The 20,003-nt window shown below is 39.8% G+C and overlaps 1 protein-coding gene across 3 annotated transcripts in view; it reads left to right on the top strand.

Moving 5' to 3' along the window:
- The first annotated feature begins 2,195 nt into the window (after positions 1-2,195).
- Positions 2,196-20,003, top strand: part of LOC120726090 (GDNF family receptor alpha-2-like) — a 68,494-nt gene continuing 50,686 nt past the window's right edge. For 2 of the 3 annotated variants that reach the window (XM_040019389.1, XM_040019388.1), the window contains exons 1-3: positions 2,196-2,845; positions 4,108-4,464; positions 19,306-19,392. In XM_040019389.1, the coding sequence (XP_039875323.1) occupies positions 2,794-2,845; positions 4,108-4,464; positions 19,306-19,392 (496 nt within the window). In that variant the 5' untranslated portion in view covers positions 2,196-2,793. The remainder of the gene's footprint in view (positions 2,846-4,107; positions 4,465-19,305; positions 19,393-20,003) is intronic. The other variant, XM_040019390.1, reaches the window with a different exon arrangement.

Here is a 20,003-nt window from a genome sequence, read left to right as displayed (position 1 = left end):
GCTGAAGCAAATCTCCATCCAATTTACCAAATGACAAAGACAAAATCATCATCATGGCTCATTCAAGGTGCAATATAGATAACACTTTGGTGGCCAAATGTGCCAGATTCATGTGGGTAGAGCCCAACAGTCATTAGGAGAAAACTAAACACGATAAACAAACATGCTAGCATTCAAGTTTGTCTTCCCTGCTGTCAAGGTGACAGCTTTCAACTCTCTGAGCTCTTATTTGACCCACGAGAGTAAGCAGTAACTCACTCTGAACCCCCTTGCTGTCTCACTAAGCACAAGTTATTGCCTTAACTTTGAGTGTTATCTGTATCATTATTTCATATCCCATGAATTCATAACGATATCATCTATATTCACCATATTAGAGACACTTCTAAAAGACAGGGAGTGATTTCCCTCAGTAGTGAGAACCATGTCTACTATATCCAGATTTGTCATTCTCCATCTTCACGGTCTTGAGCCATGTTGTGGGAGCCCAGTTATTTGACATATAGATTACGCACATCTCTGCACGCATCTGTCTACATGCTCTCTCGCTCTGCACTGCATATAAGTATGAGCCTATTTATAAAAGATAGCACAATTATAGACGCATGCAATTGTGTAAAAAAACCGCGATAAAATTGCAAATGTCTTATGAAGTCAGAATGGAGCAATTAAATACCCCTAGAGGAGCTGAATCATGCAACGTCAAGAAGAAGAAGAAAAAAAAGAAAGCGAGGGGAGGATTTATCCACATTGCACTATTGTGGATAGACATAATATGAAGCCTCAATAAGACTTCACGTTTGTTTTTTTATTCAGTACATCCACTGCTAATGTTTCTTTCTTGATTTCATGCCTTTTTTGTTTTATTATAAATGCCTTCATCCTCGCGAGCCTGCTACTCAAGCAACTGTAGCCTTCATCCAGTTTATGCATGTGATCTTTGGTGAGAAATCACTGTTTGCTTCTCTGCTAAAATAAAGGGATGAAATTGCTCTGGTATTTGAAATAGATGCACGAAAGGCAAAAGGTTGCCATTTTCAGGTGAAATATACACTTCCACTTAAAAAACATTTGAGGAATAGTCTCCAGCAGCCACTGCAGCTCTAATTCAGGACAGTTTCTGGATACTCATGATGGTGGATGATGCTTTACAGTGTCCTCATAATGACAGCGACTTCATACTCGAGAGATGAGAATAAGCCTGGGCCGATATAGGCAGAATGAGGCTGATGTTGCCATTATAACGGCAAGCTGTTTTCCCTCTTGGATGAAAGCCTGGGCTGACAGTCAGACATCATTATGAGCCAGTGGCCTTGCAGTTTGTCACTGTCACAACCTCTAAATAGAGACTTTGTTTTCAAGATTTGTAAAGATTTATGACATTATGGGCACTATTTAGGCGATGATGCACAACAAAGTCATTTTATTTAATGTGAAGCCACTTTGTAAAATGGCAGATTCTGCTGCTTGTGCGCTTAGCTATTTCCTCAGAGCATGACTATAATACGAGACATTGTGGTTATTTTCCCTTTCAAATCTTTCTCCGGAAAAAACCCAGATATGGTGTGAAGTGTTGAAATGAATGGCGACATTCTCATCATCATTGCAGCGTCCACCTTTTGATCCCAAATCCTAAAAATCAGACCTCAAATTTCTGTGGTTTGTAGAACCCAAGCCTAGATGTCAGCCAAAAAAATGAATTGACCTGGTGACCTTGCAAAAATTCTTGAATAAAGGATTCCCTGTGTGCTGGCTGCCTTACTGTGATTGAAAAAAGCCAAGGTATTTATTATTCCTTCATAATTCTTTCCTTGATCAGTTGCAGTTGTGGCCTCGCTTCCCTTCAGCTGCACATTGAACAGAACTGTAAAGAATCTCTTATGGAAAAAAGATGGTATTCATATAAGAGAGATATTGTGAAACACATTCATTGTTGCATTAAAAGCATACGCTTTTAAACACCGGGGCCTGTAGCACCACGTGGAATCAAAGACATACCACACAGCTCAGGTGAGGTCCCTATAATTTCACATACCGTGGACCAGAGGTTAAAGGAATATTGATGATTGCTCTGTGGGATAACATTAATTATGGTCCTCTATGACCGCGTGCCTTCCACTGAAATCACTCACCAGCAGCGCCCTCTGCTGGTCCACGGGAGCCCCCGCTTTATAAAGTGCTGCGATGCCTCGACACGCATGCAGTCAGTGGAAAAGAAGCGTTCCCTCCCTTCTTGAGCGCGCAGCTTTTTGAGGGAACCACCGGTGAGGGGGAAAAAAAACAGTCAGCGTTTTGTAGCACTTTCAGATGAGTTCTTCTGCCTCCTTAGAGATACTGACATAGCTATCACAGACCGCTTTGCCCAGTTTAAGGACTGTTTTAGGGACAATTTGTCTACAAGGGCCAACTGGAGCGGGCAGCTCTTATAATGCGGAGAGATCAAGTCTCAGTAGTTTGTCGGTATGAACGCAGCGCAGACGGACCCTGAATAACTGCTCTTACGGATTGACTGCTTGTTTGATTGCCATTTGATCTTTTTTTCCCAGTGTCAAGGAATTCTTTCCTTTGTCGTGATTAGTCCATTATTAAGATATAAAATAAAATTGTGGATTACTTTTTTGGGGATTCGAGGATATTTTCGGAGCTGCATGTTTCTTTTAAAATTTGAATGAGGGTTTTTTACAGTTATCCTGCGCCTGGGTCACGGATCCGGAGAGGGGAGTTAATCCTTGAAAAGGTGGAAATATTCGTGTAATTCTAGCACAACTCATCCTTCTTGCGGCTGAGTCCAAAATGAAGTCTGTCACTGTGTGGATGTGCGTCTGCACCCTTGTTCTGCTCCCAGGTAAGAAGTTCCATTTGAGAATCACTCTCAGCCGTGCACATTAGGACATTAGTGATGATGTACACAACTGTGGCAGGGATTTTCTGTTATTTTACCACTTTAAAAAAATAATAATACTGGAGTTGTTGTAGAACAGCAGGTAATCCCCTCTTTAAAAATAAAAATAAAGATGAATTATGTATAGCTGGCATCTGATGGCTTTCTTCTTATATTGGGTTTGATTTTGATTAGACTATGTTCGATTTTCACCCAAAGCTACAAACCGAACTTGGTCTATGCGAGTGAGTCGTTTGCAGCCCACATAACACACTCACAGCTTCCACAGTGAAAGAAGAGCTCATTATTGTAACGAGAAAACACAGCTTTCAGTCAGCCAAAAATATTGCACAAGATTAATATATATATTATTTTTGCTAGTTAGTTGAACATGACGGAATCCACCACCACAAATCGTCATCGCCATCATTATGATCACACTAGCATTATCAGTATGTTCCCCCAAACGCATGCATTCGCATTTAAATGACATCCCTGACGGGCTGACTGACAGCCCCACAATAATTTAACGTTTAACTTTATGTAAGTCTTTTCTGACCCGCTGCTCTCCGGCTGATGCTGTTCTTCTCCTGATCTAAATGCACAAAATCCCCACAAGGGGTCTCTCTTGTCATTTCACCAGAACTCTGTGTACTTAGCTTCGTGTGTGAAGGTGCATTTCAATCTCAAACTCTTGTCAAATGGCAACACTGGAGTCTTGCTCTGTGGATTACTGTTTACTCTGTGTAAGCTCATTTTCTGCTCACCTAGATGCAAATTAAGCGTAGTCCTTGGCATGATATAATTAGACATTATTCAGTGATCGGATATACCTTTGGTTAGATTTAATAAGAATCTGATTCTAGTTCTCTTTTGCTGCATTAAATGCACCAAAAACCTGTCTCGGTAAGCACCTAAATAACCCGCTATAAAGTAAACGAGACATAGCAAAACACTGCATAGAGGAGTGTATGAGCAATGTGCACCGGAGGAATAACTAACTGGCTTGCTAAAAGATGCCTGGGCAGGTATGGGCCTATAATAGGCTGCAAATCTGGTTTGTTCCCACATACAACTTGTTGCATAAATGGAACAGAGGATAAAGCATGAAGATAGATAGACAGATACTAGCACACATAAAACACTAAACCCCCAAACATTAATTTGCAGTTTCTCAGTCACCATTCAGTTTTTACCACCACATATTTTTCTTTCTCTCCACATAGATGAGGCAGCAGGTTCCTGGGGTGTTCCCTCAGCTTTGCCCGTGTCTTTGGCTAACAGTGCTCCAGGATCTTCAAGCATCAAATCTGGGCCTGGAGCTCAGCCAGAATGGGTGAACTGCATCGAGGCAAGTGAAATGTGTAACCAGGACCCTCAGTGCAGCTCTTGGTACCGAGTGATGCGCCAGTGCCTTGTGGGTAAGGAGAAAGATGCCATGCTAGATAACAACAGGGAGTGCCAGGCTGCTCTGGAAGTGCTGCTGGTTAGCCCTCTGTATAACTGCCGTTGCAAGAGGTCCTTGAAGACGGAGCAGCAGTGTCTACAGATCTACTGGTCTATAAACATGGGACGCAATGAAGGTAGGAGGCAGGTGCTTTCAAGGTCTCACAAAATTCATGCTACCAAATTTTAACTATACATTTTGTGAGCAATATAATAAAGGTCCACAGTGCCCCTCTTATCCCTCCTTCAGTTCTTTTGCGTGAGCTCTGTGGTCATGTACAGCAAGATGCAAGTAAAAGCAGCTGTTTATTATCCTGTGACAGATATGCAGCATACTTTCATTGATAGCTATATATGTGACTCACAGTCTAGAGGATTCTGACATGTATTTTTTTATGAATCTACTGACGTCGAGTACCAGTTAGTTTGTTTTCCGAGCAAAGACAAGAAGTAACCACACCCACTGTTGATGCCCTATTCCCCAGCGCCCTCTTACAGGGATACCCAGAAGCCCCTGATGAAAAATATATGCTTTCCTACTTTCCACACCCTCTCAGATGTAATGGAGCTATAATGGAATTACATTAGATGGACATGTTATGGTAGACTTATTGGTTTTCACCTAAAGTGTTCCATTTTACCTTGTAATTACTTTACAATCATATAGCACAGTGGTCCTTATGTGTCCACTTTTGTGGGACATAAAATCACACTCAAAGGCTGATTTGTTGAAACCCTTTTTTACGACAAGCTTCCTGGATTTTGATTTGAGATATCCTAAACCTAAAGCTTTAAAGTTGTGATACACAGAAATAGAACATAGAAAATCAATCCACACCAGAATATAAAATCAGAGAGCCCTACCTACATCTTTCCCCTCTCAGGCCAACGCCAGTGTGATTGGACAAAATTAAAAAAAACATCACTTACATCACTTGAGACTCAAAGTACCAGAATGTCCTCCAGTTTACCCATTTTACTGCCATGCCTTAGTTCTTGTTTAGTCATTTTCCCTCTATACAATACTTTATATTACCTCAACAGATCTGATTTGAAGATTTCTGCAATTGACCAAAGTTTACATACAGAATTAATTTCTTAAAACATAAGAAAAGAGGCCGGACGTGTGCAGAAGCTTAATACCCTCTCAGATTATATCAGTTACCATATACTCAAAGTTTCGTATGTGCTTTTCTTGTCCAGTGTCACTAAAAGTGTGTTTCTCATTCCACATCAAGGGTAAAAAGCACGCAAGCCTTATATTAGGACAAATCTGTCTGCTGGAGATGCACCACCCTAGAGATCAGCCTAAAGGGGAACCCTAACCCAAGTGTGACATTTGTTAATACATGTGATCAAAGTCTATTTGGCAGATCCCAAGCGTCCATGTAAGCATGCAGCACATAACGTACTCAGCTGTTTTGACACGTGGGGTAATGATGGAGACATTTCAAAGTCTCCGAGCTTTGAGCATTTTGGGCTTTTGTGTGGTGATCTGTGAAGTGATTCGCCAGGCTGACTACTCATAGTGCCAGTTACACTTCATCAGACTTGTGGCAGCAGAGGGTCCCTGACATGAGTTCAAGGGAAATGTGATGACATGGATGTTCCTCAGGCCCTGTGTCTCACTTCCTGTCTTCTTCTCTTTTTCTAAATGTAATGATCTTTCTGTTCTCCCACTGCGCCTCATTTGTGCACCCACCTTCTCCTTTCCCCAAAAAATAGCCGCACCAGTCAATGGGTTTGAATGCGTCATGTAAGTTGCCTGGGCTGTCAAGAATAGAGACCTCCCATGCCTCCAGTGTGTCCTTCATAGAGCATGTGCATCTGAAGAATACTTTCAGCGGTGACCCATTTTGGTCCTGTCACCCTTAGAGATAAAACCTGCTTTAACACAAACAAAAAGCTCTTACAGTGCAGCTTTAATCTAATCACGATCCATTGTGCAGTCAAGCAGGCTTTTGTTAACTGGAAACAATCTGTGTACAACATCCATCTCTGGAAACAAACACGAAAAGCTGAATCCCAGCAGACCCTCATGAAGTGGTGCTAAACCACTTAAAAACTGTGTGGATAAAACAGGATGGTTTGATGTCATGTAGCTTATAGTGATATGTAGCTTTGGAAAATTTCTTTGCTGCATTAATACGGAGAGACAATTGGAGAAGAGAGAAACATCTGAATAGAAATGGACTTGGATTCAAAGAAATGTAGCTAGACAAGGTCAAAGGATATGAATGGCCAACAGGAAGAGAGATGAGATTTTTAAAGTGCTGTGTAATTTCTACTGATGTGATGAGCATGGATACGGCATAGAGAATGTGTTTAATACTTTGTCAATACACAAAGGTCAATATATATATATATATATATATATATATATATATATATATATATATATATATATATATATATATATATTATATCTCAGAAAGTGTAGGAATCGATAAAGAAATCTTATTGTAGCTAGAATTTGCTATGTTTTGCATGAACTGTGTTAGCCAGGGACATGAACCTGGCCTGCAGGCTTGAGAGCTAAACCATTTTATCAGTGAAGAGAAAGCTGATGAGGACCAAGGATGGACTGGGATTGATACAACATCCTGCTCTCCTTTCACACACCTCCCACTGCCTCAGGCAAGGTTAACCCACTATCCCAGCTTTCTGGGAGTAAAGACCTCTTCTCAATATATCATTGTAAATATATAAATATAATTATATATATATATAATTTAAAATTAAATGTGTGGTCTTAAGTCACAAAAGACTGTTTCGTGATCCCAATACCTGACAGTGGTTTGATGCACAGCCTAGGATCTGTGACCCCCTACTTACTTTAGCCCTCCACACGAGTGTCTGTGAAGTAATTCCAGGGATGTATTTAGTTACATCTACAGTAAGTAGCTGCTTTGAAAAGGTTAACTTAGAACAAAGAGTTTTTTTTCTCTACTGCTCACCAGAATAAAACATATTTGTAACCAAAAAGCATTTTGTTCACTCTGTTGAGTCAGTTGCATTTTCTAATGCTTGTAAATACCTTGAAGGGAAATGTTTTATCTTTGTACTTTATAGATCATAGCAGTATTATTGCTTATCAGCTATATGAGTGAGTTGGTCTACCCTACCAACAGGTTCTCTGATATGGAACTGCTTGGAAAATGGGAAATAGGTGCTGGGATTTATTGAAACATGCAGACATACATGAAATACAGTGGCAAAAGCAGCGTTTTTACAATTCTAACAAGCTTGAAAGTCTATATTTGGTATGACGACCTTTATTTGCCAACACAGCCTGAACTTTCTCTCTTTGTTTCATTCTCTGTCAAGAGGATCCCACACTGCGTCAATAATGTTCAGATTCAGATTTTTGGGGAGGCCAATCCATGACTGATAGTGTTCACTTGTGAGTTTTCTTTTTCTTTCCAAGTATGTTTTTACATTGACAGTATGTTTGGGATCTTTGACTGTCACTGTTGTAACTAACCCTAACCCGCACAACATGTCGATATATATGTCAGGTTTTTGGCTCTTTGGGAATCAATTTGTTGGTGTTAAAATGCCAGAGCAATACCTACAAACCTGAGAGAATAGCTCAAAGAAGACATCGTTTGTGCAGAGATCGTGTCCTTGTGCCAGAGAGGCTGACCAGATAGCAACCAACACTCAGGCCCAGCAAAAGCATATTAGCCAGGAAGGGCTTTACTCACTGTCCATGATGGTTTGTTGCTAAAAGACTCCAGATTGGTCATCCCGACAGTCATGCCTGAGAAGCAGTATGGTGGCCAGGCATAGGCAGACAAATAGGTGAAGTGGTGAGAAACAACATGTCTCAAAGAACATGTGACCCTAGTAGAGCTACTGATGCCCAGTGAGCTTCTAGACAGGCCATGGCAGAAAGTGGCTGGAGAGTTGTTCAACTTGAATGGCAGCAACTATCTATTAGTGAGCCCATATACCCACACTTTTGGAGTTTTGGTATTTCCTTGTAGACTTTATTTGAAATATCAAGCAAACTACCTGGTTTGCATTTGTCTTACATTCTTAAAATCTACTAAAAATTGTTTTGTTTCATTCTCAGCTCTCAGTTAGTCCTCAGGAAACCATAAACCACCAAATGCAAATTTCAGCATCAAAGTCACAGAACCACTAAACTTATTAAAATTTAGCCTCTACAACACATGAATGTGTGGACAAAATTTAAGCATACACACACAAACACACAAATCGCTGATATGTGAAAAACCTTTTTGATGTGTGTGAGAGAAAACAGACCTCAAACCACTGAAAGAAGCATGTCTGCAGACATAAAGATAATGAAGAGATGCTGCTGCTGGGAAAGTGTACGAAATAGATAAAAATCATTTCATCCATGCATATGTGTGTTACTGAGATGAAGACACAAACATGTGAACGTCTCTTTCTAGAATGGCAGATTATGAAGTCAAAGAGAAAAAGACTTCAGCATGAAAACAGTGTGCCTGCCCAGCATCCACACTTTTGAAACTCTGTAATCTATTAAATGTGTGTGCTGCGACGTTATTTCGCAGGCAAAGACATACTTTTGAAATTGCACTTACATCTTAAAGCATTTTCATGCTTTTCATGTTTTGGTTATTAAATGTGAATGTTTACCTCTTTACTTTTAAAGAAAGATAGGCCATTGTAACACTTGAGATCAAAGCTGGGCCGTATGCAGCTACCTTGGATCTAAATGGACAGAGATCAGGTTAAAGAAGTTTGAATTCAATAGTCAGAAGATGCTTTGACTGAACTATATGAGGCCCAGTCATGCTTTATAATCTCATCTTTTTAGAAATCTCTTTAACTAGCAGCATATCTAGTCTTGTCCAAGATATGCTAATATGTAAGAATTTGTACCAATGTGAGACGAAATGGAGCTCAAACCACTGAAACCAACGTGTCTTCATACACATAATGAAGACTAACGAAGAGACGATGAAAACATAACATAAGATAAAATGGTGTCTTTTTTATCTGTCCAGATACTTATGGCCTAAACCAGCGGTCCCCAACCTTTTTTGCACCACGGACCAGTTTATGCCCGACAATATTTTCACGGACCGGCCTTTAAGGTGTCACGGATAAATACAACAAAATAAAACTAGTACCGGTACCGAAAAAAAGAAGATTTATTCATAACACACGTGAAAAGACCCAGGAAAACCGAGTTAACGATAAAAACGATAACAAAATAACGCTGAAAACCGATAAAAACTCTGAAAACCATACATTTCACACCTGAGCCTCAACTCTCGCGGCCCGGTACCAAACGACTCACGGACCGGTACCGGTCCGAGGCCCGGGGGTTGGGGACCGCTGGCCTAAACTGTATTTTGTGTGGATGGTTTACACGTAGGTCTTAGATGGATTAACAATTATGGTAGCTACCTGTTAAGTCAATTGTTGAAAACAATGTAAAAAAGGAAAAAGTTGTGTGAGAGTGTGCGCAGTCACTCACACACACACACACACACACACACACACACACACACACACACACACACACACACACACACACACACACAACAGACAAATATTCTGTTTTTTATTTGAGATTCCTGAGTTTAGACATTTAAAACACATAATTCCACTCTTCAAGTGGTTAAAGAATATGAGCTTTCAGTATTCATTCAGATTTTTTGTCATTATTTTTGTCATCAGTCAGCTTTTTCTAATGTATGTTTAAAAGATATTCAGCTACTTTCCAGCTTTGAAACTTCTTCTTCTGTGTGAATTTTAACTTTCTAACTGTTAAGCACTTTGACTTTCAGGGGACTGATTCTGTGTATTTCAGCTCATTCTCTAATTTATTATGACTTTAGGTTGCCGGTCCGAGCCGAGCCCCGGCTCAGACAGTCTCAGTCGTTGTGTCCTTGGGCAAGACACTTCACCTACCGCCTACTGGTGTTGGCCAGAGGGGCCGATGGCGCGATATGGCAGCCTCGCCTCTGTCAGTCTGCCCCAGGGCAGCTGTGGCTACAACTGTAGCTTGCCTTCACCAGTGTATGAATGTGAGAGTGAATGAATAGTGGTATTGTAAAGTGCTTTGAGGGCTCCCGAAAAGCGCTATATAAATGCAATCCATTATTATTATTATTATTTATTTTATTTTTATGGTGCACAGTGGCTGTGGTCCTTATGGCCAGTATTGGGTTACATCAAATGTAGTAGACTAATTTGCATTTAAGCTGATGATGCTTAGATTAATTCACTGAATTACACCCCTATGCCATCTGTATACAGTCTAGTGTAAAGATAATATACACTATACAGTGTAGGGAGTGGAAATCAGGCAAGACAGAATTTCTGTACTTTTGTAACCAAAATATAATTTTATGTCTGTTAAACTGTATTATCTTTGACATTGATGTAGATTCAGGTAAAGAGATGGGAACAAACTGTGTGTTTTTGTGACAGGCTGCTAGTAATGAAGTGTCTAAAAACTGGTTCTTTGCTAAGTTATCTGTTGTGCGTAGACACAGCACTGCTTCATCGCATAAGTGAGGTGAGTTTTCTATGCTTCAATGATTCATAGGTCAATGTCAAGTGGCTTAACAAACAAAAGAAAAAAAAATGCCTCTAAAAGTGTGTGTGTGTTTTCACCTCCCTGAGAAATTAGTATTGGCATCAGCATAAAGAATGTAGACCTCATTAATTACAACAACAGCAAGCACTGATACATTGTGCTTATTTTCAACAAATCTCTTACAGTGCTGACAGTTTGGGGCTTTTACTGCTCTCTACATCTGGTTTCATAACTGCCTATCTCTTTTATTGAAGATTATTTTGTTTGACTACATTGGACTTTTCATTAAACTCAAAAATCTTGTACAGTAAAGCTGCTGCAGATTCAGATATTAGATTTGTGATACATATTTAATATGTCTGTGAAGGTTCTCAGTCATCCAGGTCATCGCAGTCAAAGGAGCTTGCAAAGAAAAGCGTCTGGACTTCTTTAAGTTAGTTGAAGACGTTTCACCTCTCATCCGAGAAGCTTCTTCAGTTCTAAGGTCAGATGGTGGGGAGTCCCAGATTTAAACCTAGTGGGAGTATCCCCCCACTAGGTGCGGCTCTGGATCGTGGCAGAAATTGTGGAAATCCAGATGGTAGCCAGTGATAGTACTTTTTGTCTAATAAGTGTTACTGTGGGTGATATTTGATGCTTCTCCTCTGTTGTTCAAACATTCAAAAATATGTATCTGCGTGATGATGTGGGGGGAAACTCCCACTAGGTTTAAATCTGGGACTCTCCACCATTTGACCTTAGAACTGAAGAAGCTTCTCGGATGAGAGGTGAAACGTCTTCAAGTAACTTAAAGAAGTCCAGACGCTTTTCTTTGCAAGCTCCTTTGAATACATATTTAATAACTTCCAAGATTCATAGTGAAAGCGTGTTCACGACGGTTCCTAAAATTTTAGGAAATTTGAGAAATTTTAGGACTTTATTTTCAGTAATCATATCATATTTAGGGAATAGCATAACTGGTCCTCAAACTTGACACAGTAATGTTGTTTCTTGTGTTACCTAAGTCCTTCAGTTATCTGTAAAATGTGCAGAGGCAAAGACCTTGGTTTGTGTGGGAGAAAACAAGCTTCTCAACGAAGGTCACGTTTTTCATCACTGACAGTTGAAGCCATCAAATGTTGGTGTGGCTCTGGATCGTGGCAGGAATCCTGGAAATCCAGATGGTAGCCAGTGATAGTACTTTTTGTCTAATAAGTGTTACTGTGGGTGATATTTGATGCTTCTCCTCTGTTGTTCAAACATTCAAAAATATGTATCTGCGTGATGATGTTTTTTTTCTATAATAACGATGTAGACTCACTAACAAAGAAAAAAGAAAGAAAACACCAGCTGCTATGTGTTCACCTTGGATTCATTGAGGACAATAAGGGAATATTGGATGTTTTGGTTTGTTTTTTTAGTTAACCGGTAGCCAAGCAACAACAGTCAGTAAGTGTAATGTCTGGTTTGCGCTGCCACATATTTCAGACTGATGATGGGGTTCATGCTTTAGCCCTCAGTGTTAAACTGTGCGACATCCACCCTTTCGCACTTCTCTCACATAGCTCTGTCAGCCTTAAAACTGAAAATGTCAACGTATTTGACACTATACCCAGAGACTTTAAAGTTAAACATTGACCAAGTCAAACCCAGACTCACCATGAGATAGCCTGACGGAAAGGTCGTCAAGCTGAAGTATGTTCTGTGTCCATGAGATGTGACTGTAAATTACAATCCAAGTGAGTGTGACCAGTGTTTCAAAGTTGTCAATGCGTGAGAAAAAAGTGTGCCGAGGCTGAGAAAACATACAAAGCGCCTCGACAAAGTGACAGCAATATGATTCATAACCGTCATCTAGTGCTGCTTGATGTGTCTTCTTGAAATATCAGCAGGCTGACACATCTCAGCAGGTGTTTAACTACACTTCTGAAACATTTTACATTTCACACCATGTCCTTACCCTTGTGAATGTGGTGGAATAACAAGGCCATGAAGCTAGAATGTGGGGCCACATCTCCCATTATTCTAGTCTGCCTCCATTTGTCTTAAAATCTTGAAAATCTTTTTTAATCATCGGTGGTAGGGTAAATGGTGTCATGTTAATTGTGTTTTCTCACAGAAGATGGCAGCTGAATTCAATGCGTCAGTGCAACTGTCCTTAATGGATAATGGATGGATTCTGCTCTGAATGGGCCCGTGTCAGTGCAAGGCGAGTGAATCTGTGCAGGACTCTTGAATCCATAAAAGAAGTAATTAAGAAAGAATTGTTGGCTGCTACACAGGGGAATATTGCATAGGTGGCTCTCAATTATGCTCCGGGGCTCGTGTGAATATTGCACAATTGAAGATTTAAACAATAAGTTCCATACCTCTAACATACACATTTTTTCCCCAGCCTCAGCTGTGAAATCACGCCCTGGCCCTCAAAGCAGGAGCCTTTGTGAATATCATTCATAGCAATTTAATTAGCTAACTTTCTCTTCAGTGAGAGGAAGGAGTGCTCCATTAGTTTGTTCCAGCTCATTGTGAGAGGAGTCTTTACATGAAATGACGAGAATGCCGCAATTTTGCGGAGTGATTTATTTTCTCCACTTTTATGAACGTCAGCATTGCAAAGGTCACTTGCTTAATATGTCGCTACATCATTCTAATGCCACAGGGCGGCCCCTAATGCTGCGGGACGTTACACGAAATGGACAGTGTGAGAATGCCGTGGACATCATGGTAGACTTCAGTGGTGAAGAGGAGTAATGGAGAGAGCAAGAGAAAAGACAGGAGGCGAGGGCAAGAAGCGAGGACGGGATGGTAGATAAATAATGAGGGGGCAAGGAAACTTAAGAGAGAAACGGAAAAGGAGTGAGAAGAAGAGAGAGAGCATCACGGAGGGTGCTACAGGAGGAAGGGGGGTGGCGGTTGCAAAGGTACACAGTATTCCTGGGTGAAACCATCATTACTATGAGCAATGGTGGCAGTCACTGGCCATTACCTTAGCCATCCACTGTCATAAGCAGAACATTTTTCCAGCCTGCCCTGCATGTCAGGGTATTCGGCGAGCAGGCTCTTGCATGCTGAATGTGTCCTCTTTGCTTTCTCCCTCCCTGAGCTGGAGACCCGTACGGTACTCACTAGGTAGCCGCTTCATCATCAGAGGAAGGGACCTGTCAATAGATCCTGTGTGTGATCAATACGGTCTTTCACAGCTTCCCCTCCTTGTCCTTTTCATCCTTCCTTCTCCCCTAGCATCTTTCATCCCCAAATGTGAAAGGGATCAGTAAAATAGGATGACAAAACAGGCACTGTTTGTCCTGGTAAATCTGTCTAATGATTTTCTATACTGTAAGGTGAACTGGCCGAAAATTACTCCCATTCACTTTGAGCCTAGTATAGAGTGTGACAGTGCAGCTGAAATGAGGGCCGGGTAGTGGGGTTTAGATTAGCCTTTTATAGCGGAGTGAGTTCTCTAGGTTCTCTATCAGAGGCGGGAGTGAGTGGCGGGGCTTTCTGCTCTTTGAATACTGTCATGATGTGGGCATTAAGACTCACTCCTGCAGAAAGGTTCACAGAGGTGCTGAATGAATGCGCATCATAGAAGTCAACTACGAGGCCTCTTTTTCTCTCTATCGCTCGCCTTTAACTCTGCTCATAAAATAGCTACTTGCGTTTTCCCCTCTATCTTCCATATAGCGGAATTTAAAGCAGAAGAAACGAGTCGTATGTTTTATATAGCCATACCTTACTTAATAACCAGATTGTCTATACAGCAGCTCTAAATATCTTTACAGTAAGTATTTATGTTGCTTCATATTGAGTATTTAAGTCTTACTATTGTAAAATTGGAACTTGTATCACCTACAAAGTGTGTGAAAGGATTAGTCACTGTTTTTCCCTATCAATATTCAAAATTTAGCACCTGGCGCCAAGCATAGGGATGATTTAGGTGAGTGAGAGTGGAACGCTTTTTTTTAATCAACATTGCATTCACATAGCCAAAGGGAGGGCTGAAAAAACTCAACATTCATTTTTTTTCTCTCTTTTTTAAGCTATATTTGCCCAACACGCCATGCTGGATTGAAATTGTGACTTGAAATATTATTCTGAGCTAATACCAATATTCTATTTGTATGGTTTGAAATTGAGTTTAAAATGTCAATATAACTTCAAAAGCTGAGCTGTTAACAGAATATACCCTTCAACTTTTGTTTTGTTAAGTGCAATTTTTAAAAAATGCGTTTGTGGTACAACTTGTCTTCGTCGAGATGAACACATAATAGGAGGAAATATTAATGCATTTTATTATAATGTGATTTAAAAAGGTGTTTTTTCTTATTAATTTATAAAAGTATTCTCTAAGATATGAAAGGAGCTCAGGCTGGCACGCCTAAACTCCACAGACAGCTCATTTACAAACTTTTCAAGCTCTGACAGCAGAGGCTTGGTTACATGCAAGCTGAGCCTGCAGAGCTCTGCAGAAGACGTCCAGCTGTGCTCCTAGCCGTGCAATGAGTTTGCAATTAGTCTAAGATATAGTTTTGTTGCATATTCTTATTATATGAGTGGGAGATAATATGTGAGCAGTGTAAATGGGTGTTTCCTGCAACACAAACAGAGAACAAGGTGAAATGAATATTAAACTGATGGACAATAACTAAAGGGAAACCATTAAAAACAGATGGTGAACGACTTCTAGCTTCTAGCCATAGACCATTTGCCAAGAATGTCACGAAAAAAACCATAGGATAGTTTCCACCTCAAGAGTTCAACTTCATTGATAATGCATATGAAAAGAAAGAGTGATGGTACCTAATAGCTTTGTAAGACCCCTTATGGCAGCTAACAGCCCTGTGAACCCACCGGAAGGCATTATTTTTCTCATGCTGTAACTAGGGAAGGGCTGATTGTCTTTCATGCTCCATACTGTCAGAGCAAATGAAGTCAAACGGAGGCTTAATTACAGCGATAACTTGTTGCCCTGCGGCTAAAAAACATCTGATCACTAAACAGCTGGGAGGAATTTTCTATTACTTGATGAATGCATAATTGGGTCCAGGGTGACTGTCAAAGAGCAGTTTTCTTTAAGTACAACAAGGCCTCCTGCTGTGGGATTTCTCAGTCCTAAGGGTGTGTGTGAGATTATATTGTGTTTTGCAGTTTTATGATTTAGTACGGCTTGTACCATCCATTAGCTGCAGCTACTGTTGTGGGTTCACATTATTCTTCCACCAAGGCAAAAGCTGAGGTGGATGTATGCGATCAGAGCCATCTTTTTGTCTGTTTGTTCCTAGTAAGATTACACAAACCTGTCAAAGTGAATTTAATGAGCCATGAAGGTAGAGCATAAGCCAAAGAGAATCCTACTAAATTTAGGCGTAGATTCAGATCGCTTTTAAAAATGCACAATAGGGTATTGACCTTGGTGGATCTTGATCTTTGTGAGTGCCCTTATAGGATCAGTACAGTACACACTGCACAGACACACTCTGTAAAATTTAACGTGCCTAAAATGGCTTGACTCTCGGCTGCCTGTGAAGCTTTCCTACAGTGTAAGAAGCTGCCTGAACAAAATAGTAAGCAACCTAATAACAAGTTGTTTGCTTGTGGCAAAAGATAGAACATGCCTTTTTCCATTTGGCTCTGTTCAGTGCAAAGCATTCAATTTTTCTGTACATTATTTCCTTCTTTTTTCTTCTTTTTTTAAATGCACAATAGCGGTAGGTGCTGCTAAAAAAACATGGAAGGGTGGTAAAGGTGGTTGTTTGCTGTGTAGGTGGTAGTCTTGAACTCTTGAAAGGCTTCAAAGCATTATAGCTTTTGAAGGTAATTGTTGTAATTAGACATACTGCGAGATCTCAAGTTCTGGAACCTCCCGAGTCCTTCTGTCTTGATAGAAATGTAAGGACAAGCATGAACAGAGTTGTGAGTGATGCAACTGTGGATAAAAAACACAATACAGTATATCAGAAAGCAGAACTTAGATTTCTCTATCTCCATGTTATCTATCTATCTATCTATCTATCTATCTATCTATCTATCTATCTATCTATCTATCTATCTATCTATCTATCTATCTACCTACCTACCTACCTACCTACCTACCTACCTACCTTTCTATCTTAGAGTGAATATGTGTTTCTGTATGGACACTTTGAGGATTTAGGTAGTTTAGTCTTTCAAAGGGTTTTCTGCCCCCAATTGTGCTGCTTCTTTCTTCCTCTGCAATTTTGTGCATCTTTTCTTTTCTATTCTTTGTGTGTGTCCCCCAGCACTTTTTTCTTTCTCTCAAACAAATGTGAGATCCTGAACTGAGCAACATGTCAATAGCTGTGTGTGCTCAAAAAGTGGCCGGCTGAGCTACTCTTTTTTTTCTTATGATTGCCAGTTCTGATGAAGAGGGGTCATGCAGATAGAAAGCAGTGACTGCAGATATGCACTGGTCTGTGTCGGGGTGGTCTTTAATCTGCAGAAAAATGGAGGAAAAATCCCATTAGTAATTCAGCTTTTCCCTGTTATTAAAATTTAGCTAATCTGTGTGCATGTGCACATATTTTTGCTAAGGGGTGAGGGTTTAACAAATTTATCTTTCATGCCAATGGATATGATCACAAAGCCAGTGTTATCATGGTTGTATTGCTGTCTGCTGATTATTATTATCCAACAATTCATACAGTTTCTTGACCATCAATCCATTCATTGTCTTCCACTTATCCAAGCGAGGGGTTTGGAGAGTATCACGACTGTCACAGGGTTAGAGGTGGGTTTATGCCTTGGACAGGATGCCAGTCCATCACAGTGCTAACACAGAGAGAAAGACAACCGTTCACACTCACATTTACACCTACGGCCAATTTAAAATGTTGAAATTTGGACTAAATATCTACTCCAAAGACTCCAGAGTCCAGACAGGTCCAAGGCAGCTGGCAGATTTGAGGAAAGGACCTTCTCACTGTGAGGCAACAGTGATAAACACTGTGTCACTTTACCTTCTGGTTACCATCATTTGAATTATTGCTTATTGCTTATTATAATTTGCTGTGCAAAGAAGACATAAATACCTCAGTAATAGCAATAATATGGCATACAGGCATACACGCACACACACAGCTTTCTACAATAGTCTTACCTATTATCACAGCAGTTAGCTGAAAGCATTTTTTCAGATTGTATCACATTTTTCTGAAATGCTCGAAGAGCGTGCTGATAAACAAAATGCACCATATCTATTGATTGGATCTACTGATTGGTTGTCCTAGAAGCGTAGTCTTTTACCAACAGGTTACGGATTTTCTCATTTGTAGCAGCAGGCCCCCAAGCCTTCCTCATAACACCCTCACTGTGTTTCTGTTAGGATCCGAATGCAAAGCTATTACACACTGGAGGGTTTGTCTCAATCACACTGAATGGCTATGAATTTTAAATGTGGGATTAGGGCCTACAGAGAAGCAGGCACATGGGAGAGACTCAGTCAGTTGAGTGCTAATTTTATTTTTTATTCATTTATTTATTTATTTATTTTCATAAAAACAGCTCAGCCAACACATTGTTAACAGGAATGATGCATTGCTTATGCTTTAGTCCTTCAGCTGTTCCCCCAAATTAAACCAAAGCAGGCACAAATGCTCCACAAGCAAAGAATTTGATGATGACAAACATCTCTTTTCCTGTCGTGGAGAATCAGAAAATATATTAAGTAAAAATTAAAACAGCAACAGATGCAATCTTGCAAGAGAAATGTCCTTTATTGCAGAGGAGCTGAAGCACTGAGCCACCCCCACAGGGGAATGACCGAAGATAAAGACCTTTTTTCTTTTATACAATATTCAAAACAAGTAAACATTCTTGGAGCTTGGAAGCAATTTGTCATTATCTTATGATATTTACTGCACATCAATTTTCCCTTATCTTAGAGATTCTCAGAAATGGAAACATGTTCTTGGCAGTTGGACGCAGTAACCTTTTCTTTCATTAACTCTCTTTAAGCATAGTCCTTTGAGTTGAAGCGACCGAGGAAGGAATATGCTCGTTTCCTGTTATTCCCCTAACTGCATTCCTTCTCCAAATTATTTTAGCACATCCACAAACAGAATATGAAAATATGACCATACATGGAAAAGATGAGTATTGAGAAACATAATCATTGTTGAGGATGGAAAACGTGTAAAACTGTTGTTGGTCAAAAATATATTGCTCAAGGATAATGCTACATTTAAATCAAAGCCATGCTTTCAAATATCTGTTAAATTCAAATCAAAAGAGTTTATTGTTAGTGGTTCTTTGTGTGAGTCAGTAAAGTTTGAGATATGGATTGAATCTTGCTTTATTTTGTGTATATTCTGTGTTATTGGGGGTAAGATGAATTCCTATGTGTTGTATATTTTCTGATGATTCAGTTAATTGTAGAGCTGTGGTCTTTTTGAGCAATAACTAATCTTTTTTTTCATCCTTACTGTTGTTTTAGATGAAGACATGGAAGACTTATCTCCATATGAACCTGTTGCACCCAACTGGCACCCTGACACAAGCCGCTTGGCTTCCATCTCTTCAGGTATCACAACACTGATCTTAACAAAATGATGAATTTATAATAATGCCCAGATTTAAAATTTCTTAGGGGATTTTGATTTCCGATTTTTTTAAGCGTTAACATGCCAGGTTTGTTGATTATGATTTTGATTATGATTATGATGATGACATATGGCAACAAAAATCTACTTTTCTTTAACCCAAAATATTATTTTTTACATTAAAATAATTTACTAAACTAAACTAAACTAAACAGCTCCCGAAATGCTGTAAGTTGCACGATTTTCTCTTACTTAAACAACTGAAAACTGTACTATTGGAGTTTCTGTACACCCATCATTACCTAACAAAAGCAGTGTATATGCAATAGATATGTACAACAAAATTAATGTCAGCTACATCATTTTCCATCATTTTCCAGTATGTTTCTAACTTCACCAGGGACACAATTCTTCTGTATTTACTCGTTTCTATAATTTTCCTTTTACTTTTATTTGATCCTTGATCCTTTGCTCATACCGAGGCTGCTAGCTTCTGGCTGACTCTGAGCGCTGGATAGCTTTAGCCACTTTTCCTTTGTTAGCGTCTTTAAAATGTCCATTCTAGATCAGGTTGATTTAAGTCTTTTTAGGT

The sequence above is a fragment of the Simochromis diagramma genome, unplaced genomic scaffold, assembly GCF_900408965.1.
Source record: "Simochromis diagramma unplaced genomic scaffold, fSimDia1.1 OVJJ01000822.1, whole genome shotgun sequence".
Taxonomy (NCBI): Eukaryota; Metazoa; Chordata; class Actinopteri; order Cichliformes; family Cichlidae; genus Simochromis; species Simochromis diagramma.
Note: the sequence above shows the minus strand (reverse complement) of the source record. Positions and strands in the feature narration are given on the sequence as shown.